The sequence below is a fragment of the Calliphora vicina genome, chromosome 3 (genome assembly GCF_958450345.1).
Source record: "Calliphora vicina chromosome 3, idCalVici1.1, whole genome shotgun sequence".
In the NCBI taxonomy this organism is placed as follows: Eukaryota; Metazoa; Arthropoda; class Insecta; order Diptera; family Calliphoridae; genus Calliphora; species Calliphora vicina.
In genome coordinates, this window is record NC_088782.1 from 58,352,621 (window position 1) to 58,366,007 (window position 13,387).

The window sequence follows — 13,387 nt, forward strand, 5'->3', positions numbered from 1 at the left end:
TTACCTAAGTCGTTAATGAAGAAATACAGATGTGAATAAAGATCTTCTCTGAGATTCGAAAGGTCATTTTACGGTATTTAGTAAATTTCACCAAAAAATATTTAACGAAGTTATCTTCCGTCATCAATATTTCAATATCTGAACCGACAAAACCTTGACAACATGATGACATGTGAAAATGACAGCAGCGATGGAAAATTTTTAGAAGATTTGTTATCGAAAGAGAGCATAGTTCAAATAAACTTTACCCTAAGTGCATAATCTTTGGGAGATTCTCTAGAATATGTTTAGTACAAATTTTAAATTTTAGTTCGCCATGGATAATCCAGCATGTGACCATTGAATATTTCAATCGTTCACACATGTCAAGTTTACTTGTACAAGTCTTGAGTCTTTGAGAGAGGAGAGGAGATTGGAAAGATTTTCCTCTTTTTCTTCCTCTCTCTTCTAAGAACTCAAGACTTGCTCGAGTAAACTTGACGTGTGTGAACCAGCACTTAGATATTTAGGAGTTTCCAAAATACATTTTTAAAAGTTTCTTTAAGAAAGAATTAATGAGAATTTGATTTTTTAGAAATTTCGGGTTTGAAGTTATTAAGAAAAACATTTCGTTGCCAATGAACATATCTGTTTTGTTTGAAAGATATAACCTTCAATTAAAGAGCAACATATTTCACAATCGCGCCTTCTAATTTTTCTACAAGATCAAGAAATATATTTGTTTCGGTTTTTGAGATAGCATAACATTTAAACATCAAAACCGTTTTGGTTCTAAGGCTCCTGAACATCCAGGAAAATGTGAAGGGTTCCACCGAAATTTGGATTGTATAGTAAGTAGTCTTACTAAATATTAAAGTAGTCTGAGTTCGAAGGCTCAGGAATATCTAGCAAATGTCACCACAATTTGGATTGTATTAGTCTTCCTAAGTTTAAAGAAGAAAGATGAGGATTTGACATTGTATAAATTTAATTTTTAAAGTTATAAAGAAGAACATTTTGTTGTTAATGATTTTATCAGTTTGTTTTGAAAGAGGAAGCCTTTAAGTAAAGAAAAAGATAATATTTTGTTTCGGTTTTTGAGATAACCAAGCTTTTAAGAATCAAAATCGTTTGGGTTTGAACGCTCTGGAACATTCAGGAAAATGTCAAGTGTTCTACCAGAATTTGGATTGTATTAGTCTTCCTATATATCGAAATTGTATGTTTCGGTTTTTGAGATAGCATCACATTTAAACATCAAAACCATTTTTGTTCTAAAGCTCTTGAACATCAAGGGAAATTTCAAGGGTTCCACCGAAATATGGTTTGTATTAGTCTTCCTAAATATTAAAATTGTGTGAGTTTCAAGGCCCAGGAAAATCCAGGAAATCTCACTTAAAATTTGTTGGATTATATTAGTCTTCCTAAGTTTAAAGAAGAAAGATGAGGATTTGACATTATATAAATTTGTTTCTTAACGTTATTAAGAAGAACATTTTGTTTCCACCGAAATTTGGATTGTATTACTCCTTGTAGATATGAAAATCGTTTGGTTTTCAAAGTACATGGATATCCGGAATAATATAAAGCGTTTCACCCGAAATTGAATTGTATTAGTCTTCTAAAAAATCGGTGTGTTTCATACTATAAGGAACATCCAGGATAATGCCAGAGATGCCATCCGTAAATGGACTGTCAAAATTGTATGTATTCCAAGGCACATCAATATAAAGGGTACCACCTGCTTTGGGAATGTATTAGTCTTCCAATGCAATCGAAGGTTTGGGGATTCGCCGGAATTTTTAATGTATTAGTTTTCTTAGTCTCCTATAAAATCAAACATTGACAGAACTTTGATTGATCAACCAATGTTATGGGATAGCCAGGAGTAATGCCAAACACTCTTATCCTTAAGCAGGCTGCAGCTTGACGATCCTTAAGCAAGAATGACGATCCTTTCTTAAACAGACTAAGAAGAATACCATTTGAATTTCCACTTCCAAATAATCTCCATAAAACTCCTTATATACTCAATAAAATTCGATGTTTCTTCAGGAAGACTTCTAATAACTCAACAAATGGATTTTGAAGAAAAAAAATGTAAAGCTTTTCACGTAAATTGGATTAGTCTTCTTAAAAATCATTGGGTTCCAATCTACAAGGAACATCCAGGTTAATGCCTAGGATGCCACCCGTAAATGAACTGCATTTGACTTCCTAAATATCAACATTTTTTGTATTCCAAAGCACAACAATTTTGGAACGTACTAGTCTGCCAATGCACAGGAATATTTGGGGATTCTCCGGAATTCTAAATGTAATAGGATTCTTAAAATCTCCTGTAAAATCAAACATTGAAAGAACTCTGATTGATCAAGCAAAGTTGTGGGATAGCCTGGCAAATGCCAACTGCTCTTACCTTTAAACAGGCGTGTAGGCAACAATTTTTGAAGAATTCCATTTGTATTTCCATTTCTAAATAATCTTCCTAAAACTCCTTATATACTACATCAAATTCAATGTTTCTTCAGGAAGACTTCTACTAACTCAACAAATGTAAATTTAAAAATCATAATTTGTTGAAATATTAGTTTATTTTTGGAGTTTAAATTGATTGCATGAGCATAGCTATTCATGAACATGTAGGAATTCAATATGGTTGAATTACAATTTCGAACATTTATTATTTTAAAAACTAGGAGGAGTTTAGTGTAAACTTCGCTTTTTAATTGAATTACAAAAAAGATTGGCCATCAACAAGGACTAAAAATACTGCTACTTAATTCGAAACCAAAAAAAGATGGGATGACATACAGTGCCGAACTTAAGTATTGGCACAGGATGCTCATTGTACTTTAAGGTTGATTTAAAGGCCATATTGTTGCCATTTTTAATAAAAATATATATTTATCAGATAGATTGATGAATTTCCTACAAAATACCACCAACTTTATTTCAACAATTTTGCAATAATATTTTAAAATAATAAAAAGACGAAAAATTCCACAATTCTGTAGAACAAAACTATTGGCACACTTAACCAAATTCTTCAAATTTTATCGATCTATCCACTTTTTTTTTTCTTTGAAAATGCGATTTTATCGTCTTTTATTTAACAGTTTTCGTTTCTAAAACTGTTAATGTCAATTTGTAAAAAATGAGCACAATAATTATCAATTTTGCTGAAAATGGCTAACAAAAAAAGGAAACAACAGAATCTGAGCGCAAAATCAACTTGCACAATCAAGGAAAATCATATGCTGAGATTGTAGAGATTATGGAAAGAAGCCGTTTTGCAATTTGGAGTATCGTGCAACATTTTAAGGCAACATCAACACTTGAAAGTGCTAAACATACAGGTCGTCCAAGATTCTTAAGTGAGCGTAAATACAGCCATATAATCAAAAAGGTCAAGTTATGTCCAAAAATATCTTCAACACAGGTTTCTGCAGAGATTAAGGAAGAGTTTGGGAAAGAAGTTCACGCAGCAATAGCCAGAAGAGTGCTCCAGAAGACAAACTATAGTTGTCGTATTGCTAGGCGTAAACCATTTATTTCATTTGTGAACCAAAAGAAGCGTTTAGAATATGCCGTTTAAGAATTTACGTAAGCCACATGATTTTTAGCACCAAGTGCAAAATATTGCATCAATAGTAAAACATGTTGCTGGAGAGGTAATTGTGTGGGGTTGTATGTCCGCTTCAGGGGTTGGAGAGCTGGTGTTCATTGACGAAATAATGGACAAAGTGAAATATACGGATGCACCTCAGGAAAAGTGCAGAAAAGTTTAATTTACCATTTTCTTTCACTTTTCAACATGACAATGATCCCAAACATTCGGCCTATACTGGACGTATGTGGCTTTCATACAATATTTCGCATGTCCTACCACACCCTCCACAATCTCCGGATCTCAACCCAATAGAGCATCTGTGGGAAGAGCTAGATAAGCGAGTGAAAAAGGCATTAATTGAAGAATGGCAAAGTATTGGGTCAGATATCACAAACAAGTTGGTGGATTCATGCCTAAACTACTCGAGGCAGTTATAAAACGAAAGTCACTTGCAACTAAATATTAAATTATGCAATATTGCTTCCAAAATCAAATATTTTTTTAGCTTTTAATGAAGTGTGCCAATAATTTTGTTCACTGAAATGCAGTACTTTTTATGTTGTTTTGTTATTAATAAATAATGGTATTAAATTGTTGAAATGAAGTTGGTTATATTTTGTAGGAAATTCATTAATCTATCTGATAAATATATTTCTTTATTAAAAATCTCTACTATACGGCCTTTAAATCGTCCTTAAAGTACAATGAGCATCCTGTGCCAATACTTAAGTTCGGGACTGTACATTTAGACGAACTTTGAATTGAATACATAATGCATAAAAGTTGATTTAAAATGTAAGAGAATCCTTGCTGAAATTACTATTTCCTCTCACCAACACCTTATTTATTAATCTCCTTGATTAAGGATTTAACTTGAAATTTATTATCCTTTTGTATTTACCAGGCGGTGGCATAACATTTAAACTTGTTAAATCAAACAGTTGTAGCAGTCGTTTGGAATTGGCTGGTGCCACAGACAATGAGCCCGAAGAAACGGAAGTTGTGCGAAAAATGGTACATCATTTTGAGGCAACAAAAACCAACACTAATGCGAATATGACAACGAAAGGCAGTAGCAGTGGCAGCAGCAGCAACAATGAGACAACATTAACAATAAACCATCAAACATGTCAAGATAATGAAGTGAGCGGCAACTACAAGCATAAAGCAAATGATGAAGTTTACGCTCAAAATGCTACTCCGGTTAAAAGAGAAGGTCAGGTCATTGAGGAAAAGAATCACGATTGTGGCATTAAACTAGTAACTGTAAATAATCACATCAATATTGCTAAAGGAAATTTAACAGAGTCCTCCTCTGCAGCAAATGATTTGATAAAAACCAGCAAAAGAAATGTGAACGAAGAATTTCAGGAACTTCAGCAAGAGGAAGTTGAAAAGAAAATGGAAGAACAGAAAATGTATCATAGTGAAGCTAAAGATATACATTTGGATAATAGCAGTGGAGGCCGAAGAGATGCTGGCAATGGTAATGTTAATGGGGGAACATGTGTGAAAATATGCCGTAATAAAAATGTCGATTTGGCATTTACTTTTGTTAAGCAGCAGCCAGCTAAATCCTCTGGGATCAACCCTGAAATTGCCAAAAATATCACACATATTGGAAAAGAAATGAATTTACAGGAGGAACAAGTCAACAAAGATAAAGACAGCCTGTCGAAGAAATTGGTGACATATGAAAACACGCTGTTACCCACAATAACAGCAACAACAAAAATAAAACATATACAGAATAAAATGTCAATGGGGGATTTGAAAGTTGATGAAGCACAAAACAAATCGAACACAAAAATAACAAACTCATCAAACTCTAATACATCCTCTGCTACACACAATAAACCAGCACAAATAATTGTGCCCGTTGAAATCCATCGTGTTGATACAGCCAAGGAGCTGAAGAATATAGATAATATGGCTACTTACAACGGCACAACTTCAACTGCTAACACCACCTCTGCAGCACAATGCTGCAAAAGTGGTGTCGATGAGAAATCATTTTTGCCACTGAGCACCACATCGAGTGTTACATCCGTTATTGATAAAACAGTTGTCAAACATTATGTGGCCAATGATAAAAGTATCTATGAGAAGCGTAAATATGATGACATTGAATTTGAGGAATTTGAAATCTATGATCCAACCAAAGATTTTGAAAAGTTAATTGAAGAAGAGCAGAAACGTAATAATTCTGAAACCCACTCCACAGCCACCTCCCACACTACACAACAAATCAATAACCAACAACATTCAACGACCTCATCCTTGTCTTCCAACACGTCAAAGGCCTCAGCAACATCATCAATGGCCACTGCAAATAGTCAACAAACTGTGGCTTCCACGGAAACGGAAACAGATTGTTATGATAGTCTAGATGACAAATTATAAAATGAAGAGATTGAAAGAGATGGAGGCAGCAAGTAGACATATTGATACTCAAACATGAAATGGAATGCCAGTATCAATAAAACTAAATGAACAGCTCAACTATCTAGGAATACTTTCTGGGTTTTATTTTTCTTCTTACAATTAAGTTTTTGTTATTTCTTGTTTTTCTTCCTTAGAATTATTAATACAAAAATAATAAATTAGAAAAGTTTTGTGAAAAATTCTCAATCTGGTGCAACGATATTAAATGTGTATTTTGGTGTAGGGATTTATTTTTGTTTAAATTAAAATTGTAATTATTAAAGAAAGAAATATATATTTTGCTCATTTGTTTTTTTTTTATTTTTTATTTTGTTGTATCTGAATGTCAAACATAAATTGTTGTTATTAATTTTAAAATGTTTAATATTATTTTAATGTATTTTAAATTTTAGTCTTAAGCTGAAAATTACATGTCCTAATAATATGAAATCTTTATACTGCAGACAAAAGTATATTCGAATAAATTATATTATTAAATTAATAAATTGTGATTTTTTATTTCAAGCTAGAGTAAAATAGGAAAAATATCAAATTATAGGAAAACACTGTGATTCCAATGATGTCGAATCGTCATATGCAGGAAGTTTTGCTCTACTTCTTTAATTTGAAAAAAAAGAGCAGCTGCAACACACCGATTGCTCTCCAAAGCTTATGGTGAATGTGTTCCATCGGTTTCAATGTGCGAGAAATGGCTTGTGAGCCAAAAAAGTTTGAAGACCAAGAATTGGGAAACAATTGGGAGCTAATCAAGCAGTAATTTCAAAATGTTTTCGAGCAGCAGGATCCAAAATTAGGGAAAGTGGGAACCATACGAATTGAACACGAGAGATTTTGTACTACGATTTTGCATGTCCGAAATGATGCTTGAACGCCATAAAAGAAAATAACTTTTGCACCGAATCATAACTTAATAAAATATGCATCCATTACAATTACCCAAAATGTAAGAGATTGTATGTGAAGCCCGGCAACCAGCCGAATCAACACCAAAGTCAAATATCCATGACACTAAGTTTTTTTTTTTAATACGTTTATTATAATATTGTTCCTACCTTTAATGTCTAGGCCTTACAATAAGTAATTAAATCTTATAACTAAACAATTATTGTTCTCTCAGAGGAGAATCATATTTGGTATATTAGATGAGTGGTAAATCAGCTCTACGTAGCCTTGATCCGTCTTGCGTTACTGTAAGTAGCCTTGCGAGCGGGTTCGGATGATGATGTAATTTTGACAAATAAGCTTCACGAGTTTTTCTAAATTCGTCCTTGACCAAAGGTACATCTAAGTCTCTGTGGATGTTTTCATTTCTTATGTACCATGGAGCTCCCGTCATGGTTCTAAGAATTTTGGATTGTGCCCTCTGTATGAGATCTATATTGGTATTACTTGCTGTTCCCCATAATTGGATTCCGTATGTCCAAATTGGTTTTAAGACTGTCTTATACAGGATGACTTTGCAGTTAAGGCTTAATTTTGATTGGTGGTGGATTAGCCAGTGTAAATTAGAAGCTTTTAATTTCATGTGGAGCCGCTTGGCTACTATGTGCGGACGCCAAGTAAGACGTCTATCTAAATGAATGCCAAGGTATGTAACGTGATCAGACTATGGGATGTTCACACTGTTTAGTGTCACTGGTGGACAATTTCCTCTCCTAAGTGAAAACGTTATGTGCTTGCTTTTGACTTCATTCACTTGTATTCTCCAATTTTTTAACCACGTCTCCACGTGTCTGAGATAATTATCAAGGTTTCTAGATGCTACATTTAAGTCCACATGTGAACTAAGAATTGCAGTGTCATCTGCAAAGGTGGAAATGGTTAATTCTTCGGACTCGGGCAAGTCTGAGGTGTATAATAAGTACAGGGTTGGTCCTAGAACACTTCCCTGAGGTACACCAGAATTGATCGCATAGTCGCTTGTCACATAATCGCCTCATTTTATCCTAAACATACGATCCGATAGGTAAGACTCTAGTATTTTGTGTGTACTAGAAGGCAGTAGGCATTTAATCTTATGTATTAGACCTTTATGCCAAACCTTGTCAAAAGCCTGGGCAACATCTAGAAATATTGCCGAACAGTACTTTTTTAGTTCGAAAGATTTTCGTATCTCTCCAGTTAGTCGGTTAACTTGCTCAATTGTTCCGTGTTGCTTACGGAAACCGAATTGATGATCTGGGATAATGTTTTGACTATTGAAGAATCTTATAATTTTCCCTTGGATTATCCTCTCAAATAGTTTAGACAAACAAGGCAATAAGCTAATAGGTCGTAGAGTTAAGTTAATGCCCTGTATTTTGTATAACCAACACTCAAGTGATATGCATATAGTATATGCAGTGCATTGTGTTAGGAAATAAAGTTGTGAGAAGGAGGGAGTAATGTTTGTTGACGTTTGACATGAATTGATAAATATTATATTCCTACCGAAATACGTTGGCAGGTAGTAGATTCCACATACGTATGGTTCGGCCAAAAAAAGAGTTTTTCCTATAATGTGTCGTGCGGTCGGTACTCAAATTAATAGCAAATGGGTGCGATCTGTGTGATAGTCGTGTGCTCCGAATGAAAGTGCGCGTATTAGGTATGATATTACTTATGTCTACTGAACAACACCCATGATAGTATCTGTAAAATAAGGATAAGCTGTAAAGTATCAATAAACCGGATAACATTTCCATCATCTATAAGACCGACCGAGATGAACCCGTTCCAGCAGCTCTAGACTTGACCTTGTAGCGCCGGCCCATATGTGGGAATTTTATTCCATTTTTGGACGAATGAAGCTTGTGTATATACCAAGAAGGTCGGAAGGGGAGAAATTTTTCCGACACCATCTCAAGAAACCCAAGCACCTAAATGTTTCCTTTGCAACATCGAATATATGACGATTCCAACGAATGTCACACTGTATTCTCGTACCTAAAATCAAAAGGTTATTTGAAACTCCAACAGTTGTGTTACCCATACGAAGAATTGATTCTGGTGAAATCTCAAGACGCTTATGTGTCAATAGGCAACACTGAGTTTTGAGTGCGTTGAAATTAACTCGGTTCAATTCACCCCATCTGAAGATTGTAGTAAGGTCACGATTTATCGAGTCGTCCATATACATTCTTGACATTTTAATCTCAGAAAGAGTAGGTCTATGGTGGAATGAATATGAGTGACAGATATTACTGTCATCCGCGAAAGAATAAATCGGATTTGAAGTGATTGTTAGTAAATCGAAAAATTAAATGAAAATTAAAAAAAAGGGAAGGAGAAAGAACAGAGCCCTGGGGGACTCCAGAGCTCAATATGAAGTTCTCGGAGCAAATCAAATCTATTACTACCCTTATAGTACGACCACGAAGGAAACTAGAAATAAAACGAGAAAATTCTACTCCAACACCGAACGAGGCCAATTTCGAAACTAATCTATCATGCCACACCCGGTCGAATGCCTTTAAAAATTTCGAGTGCAACTACTTTACTCTCTCCCATGCGGTGTATTGATTGACACCACTGTTCTGAAAGAAATGCCATTAGGTCTCCAGTTGAACGACTACTACGGAAGCCATATTGTCTGTCATTTGTTCGATTCTAAATAATTGACAAGGTGATAGTTTAACATGCCCTCCATTACCTTCGAGAGCGCCGAACAAAATGCGATTGGGCGATAATTTTCCGGATTGGCGACCTTCCAACAATTGGGGAAAATCCCAGATTGATATGAAAGGTAAAAAAGGTTCCTAAGTGGTTCCTAAGTTCAGCGATGATGAACATTTTTTTAAGACAAGTGCTGAAATGTAATCGGGACCAGGGGATTTATTCACATTGTGTCCGGATAGAACTTTCTTAACTGCCCGAGTTATGAAGAATATTTTAAGCATAATATAAGATACAGTGGTATCACAGGCACCGACTGATTGCAGTCGTGAAGAAATGAATTTGTAGAGACAATTTTTGCCAAAAGGTCACCCGTACGAAGGGGAGGAATTGAAGCACCGGTGTTGTTCCGAATCCTCTTGACAAAGGACCAGAAATCCTTGCAACTGATTCGTTTGAACCGTAATATTCCATCATGACAACAGTCGGCCACATGTTGCAATACCTATTAAAAACTATTTAGAAAAAAGTGGTTGGCAAGTTTTGCCTCACCCGGCTTATAGTCCAGACCCAGGTCCGTCCGACTTCTATTTGCTTCGATCGATGCAGAACGCTCTTTCTGGGATACGCTTCACTTCAAGAATCAAGAACGAATGTGACTTAAAAAAAATATCGTCCCATATCTTCTATCCATGTTTGGACTCAGCGACCGAAAATCCATATAAAAACGCAACAAAATAATTTTGTTCAGCTACGTAGAGGTAAAAGACATAGCGAACTCTAGACGCAAACATGTCAGCGAGGCGAAAAGAATAAATTTAACTAGTAAGAGAGCTATATTCGGCTAAGATTCGACAGCCCTTACATACCCTTCACCAAATTATACTTAAAAATTTTAGGTAAACAAATTTTTTTTTTCATTTTTTTTTTTATTTTTGTAAAAAAAAAATTTTAATTGTTATTTTAAATTTAAAAAAAATTTTTTAAGTTTTAAACTTTAATATTTTTTTTTTGGTTTTTTCAATTTAAAAAATAGGTAACAAATCGAGGTTGTCCTGGTTTTTTCCTCATATCTTAGCCATTTGTGACCGACTTTGCTGATTTTAAAATAGGAAACTTCTCGAAAGCATGTCTGACAGAATTATTGAAGATTTGGATCCCGAAGATATCTGGGGTCTTCAGAAAATTGATTTCAACAGACAGACAGGATCCAGAATATATATACTTTATAGGGTCGGAAAATTATATTGTGGAAATTACAAACGGAATGAAGGATATAACAATCAAGTTTGGAATGCAAAGTCCAGGAAGAACTTATGCAGCTGAGTCGAGAGTTCCTCTGAGACCAATCGTTTGCGAAAAATTCTTTATAAAAGTGTAAAAAGTTATGGATATAAAAAAATCCGTCTGACCAACAGAACAATGCAGATCTGATCACTCATGTCTGATTGGAATCTATTCATACCTAACTTTCGTGGTCATACATACCCGTTCCATAGACTGAATGTAATGTATAATTCATTCCAAAGGCAGGAGAAGCGACACACACTAAGGCAGAAGATTTAATATCGATAAGTTTATCATCCTTTTTGCTGGAAACCATGGAAAGAATCATTAACACTCACATACGAATACCTATGGACCAGGGATTACTATCTTTTTCACAACATGCCTATATTAAAGAGAATTCAGTTGAGACAGAACTTCACTCGTTAGTAAGTTATTTTCAGAAATCGGTTGAATTTGACAATTTTACACTAGAAGTCTTTTTGGATATAGAACGTGGAATCTTTAATAATGTGGAATCTGTGACTATAAAATCATCCCTACATGATCTGGGGTTAGACCAATCTATTGTTGGGTTTATCTCAAAACTGGCCATATTCCTCTTCTTTGAAATTTGCCTATAAACTCATCGAATTTTCTGCTCAGGAAAGTGGATCTCATGGATTATATGACTGTCGCTTATGTGGATGATGTTGCGGTGATCCATCTGTGCACGATATCATAGCAGATGGAGAATGCACTCCAAACACTAGATTGCTAGCTTATCGCTGCCCCAGTTGTACGGTGTTGAACTTACACTCTCACATTGATTATTTCACTTTCAGACCCTTATTCTCGAGAAACTTCGGTTTTTCATTCCGAACGATAAGGAATTAGTGAAGGTTCCCCTCTATCAGGATCAGGATGTTGTTTAGAACTCCGAATGGGTGTTATCTTCTTCAGGCTTAAGACCGGCTAACTGGCGCAGATATAACAGGATTTCGGTTAAGGATATTCGTAAGTTTACTGATAGTCAAGCTGCAATATATACGACATCGAGTCTACTTGAGGAATGCCTAGCATCATTGTCCAGAATGGCGAGACATTAGACAGTCGTTCTCATATGGGTGTGTGGACACAGAGATATTATAGGCAACTGTATTGCTGATGACCTGGAGAAAATGGCAACTGAAGGAGACAACATATATTCTTACAATTTACAACCTATCTTCTTGGACTACAACTCTTACACATGAGCAAGCTCGGAGACTTTATTAAATTTCCATAATGATTTTCGCAGGAGTTGTAATAAATAAAGAAAGATATTTTTCACTTTCTTAATCATTGCCGGGGTCTACGCATTAAGTTCTAGGACACCGTTCCTTCAATAGTATCTTTTAAGTATTAGGCATGATGTTAGAGTAAATTCATTAGGAATAGCAACTAGTAACCGTGACCGAACCAAGGAATCTCCTGGGGTTTGACCTCAAATTCGTCAAATGACTTGGAACTTAATCTTTTCTCCTTCATCTGACCTCTTCTTCTGAAACTTTCAATCATACTTCTTATATTACACTATCTCCTATGTCTTAACTTCCCCCTTTTCTCTTCTTCTCTGCCACTCTTACCATTTCTTCTCTTTTCGAGCAACACATTAGGACCAACTGAATGGGCTCAAGTGAGTTGTACGATTGAAGGGCCGCGTATTAAACTAAAAGATCATCAATATTTTAACTCTTTCAAAATATTTGACATGCTATTTATTTATGTATATTGTCTGTATTATTTGCTTGCTCAGCCAAGTTCTTCAATTAATGTAAAATGCACGAGCACAGTTTCGTGGCGATTGATTGATAGTGTTGATTCAAAATGTAATTTATTTAATTGCTAGTAAAACTAAGGAAAAATTAATTTCATTTAAATTTATATAATGACAGAATCAATATTCTTTCTATGTTATTTCATTTTAATTCTGGTTGATTTGATAATGAGTGAAAGGTATGCAATAAATTTAACCAAACATAGCTCCCACTCGTAATATGTACACCGTAAATGTGTCTAGCTGTCATCTGCTATACATTCTAACAGCAGACAGCAACAAAGAACGGGAGGGTTCATAAATTAAATTGTAGCCAAGGAATAATAATAAAAATAAATAAACTTCAGCCATGATTCAACACTTGACACAGCACACTTGAAAGTATTTACAGGCAAATTGCTGTTTAGTAAACACATACTTTCTTCTACCTCCTCTCTAGCTAGTTCTTCCTTTTTATAACTACAGAAATTTTTTTTCTCCTCCATTAAAATTGTTATCATCTTTGCACATCAGCAAATTTATACTCGCAAGTTACACACTTTTCTTTCTGTTAAATTTTAGCCGAGTTCTGTTGTGATTCACTTACCTGAGTTTAAGTCTTCAGTTTTATTTGTGCAGTAACTTTGTCGTCCTCCCAAGCTCCATGAATTCTGCAAGAGATGAAGAAAATA

General features: G+C 34.9%; 2 protein-coding genes across 4 annotated transcripts in view; one reads left to right on the forward strand and one right to left on the reverse strand.

Moving 5' to 3' along the window:
- Window positions 1-6,534, forward strand: part of jv (javelin) — an 80,481-nt gene extending 73,947 nt beyond the window's left edge. Inside the window, exon 7 of the mRNA XM_065506410.1 lies at window positions 4,497-6,534. Within this exon, the coding sequence (XP_065362482.1) occupies window positions 4,497-5,995 (1,499 nt within the window). The 3' untranslated portion in view covers window positions 5,996-6,534. The remainder of the gene's footprint in view (window positions 1-4,496) is intronic.
- MCU (mitochondrial calcium uniporter) overlaps window positions 1-13,387 on the reverse strand; it is a 311,390-nt gene that overhangs the window by 205,688 nt on the left and 92,315 nt on the right. For all 3 annotated transcript variants that reach the window (XM_065506415.1, XM_065506414.1, XM_065506416.1), the window contains one exon: window positions 13,303-13,366. In XM_065506415.1, the coding sequence (XP_065362487.1) occupies window positions 13,303-13,366 (64 nt within the window). The remainder of the gene's footprint in view (window positions 1-13,302; window positions 13,367-13,387) is intronic.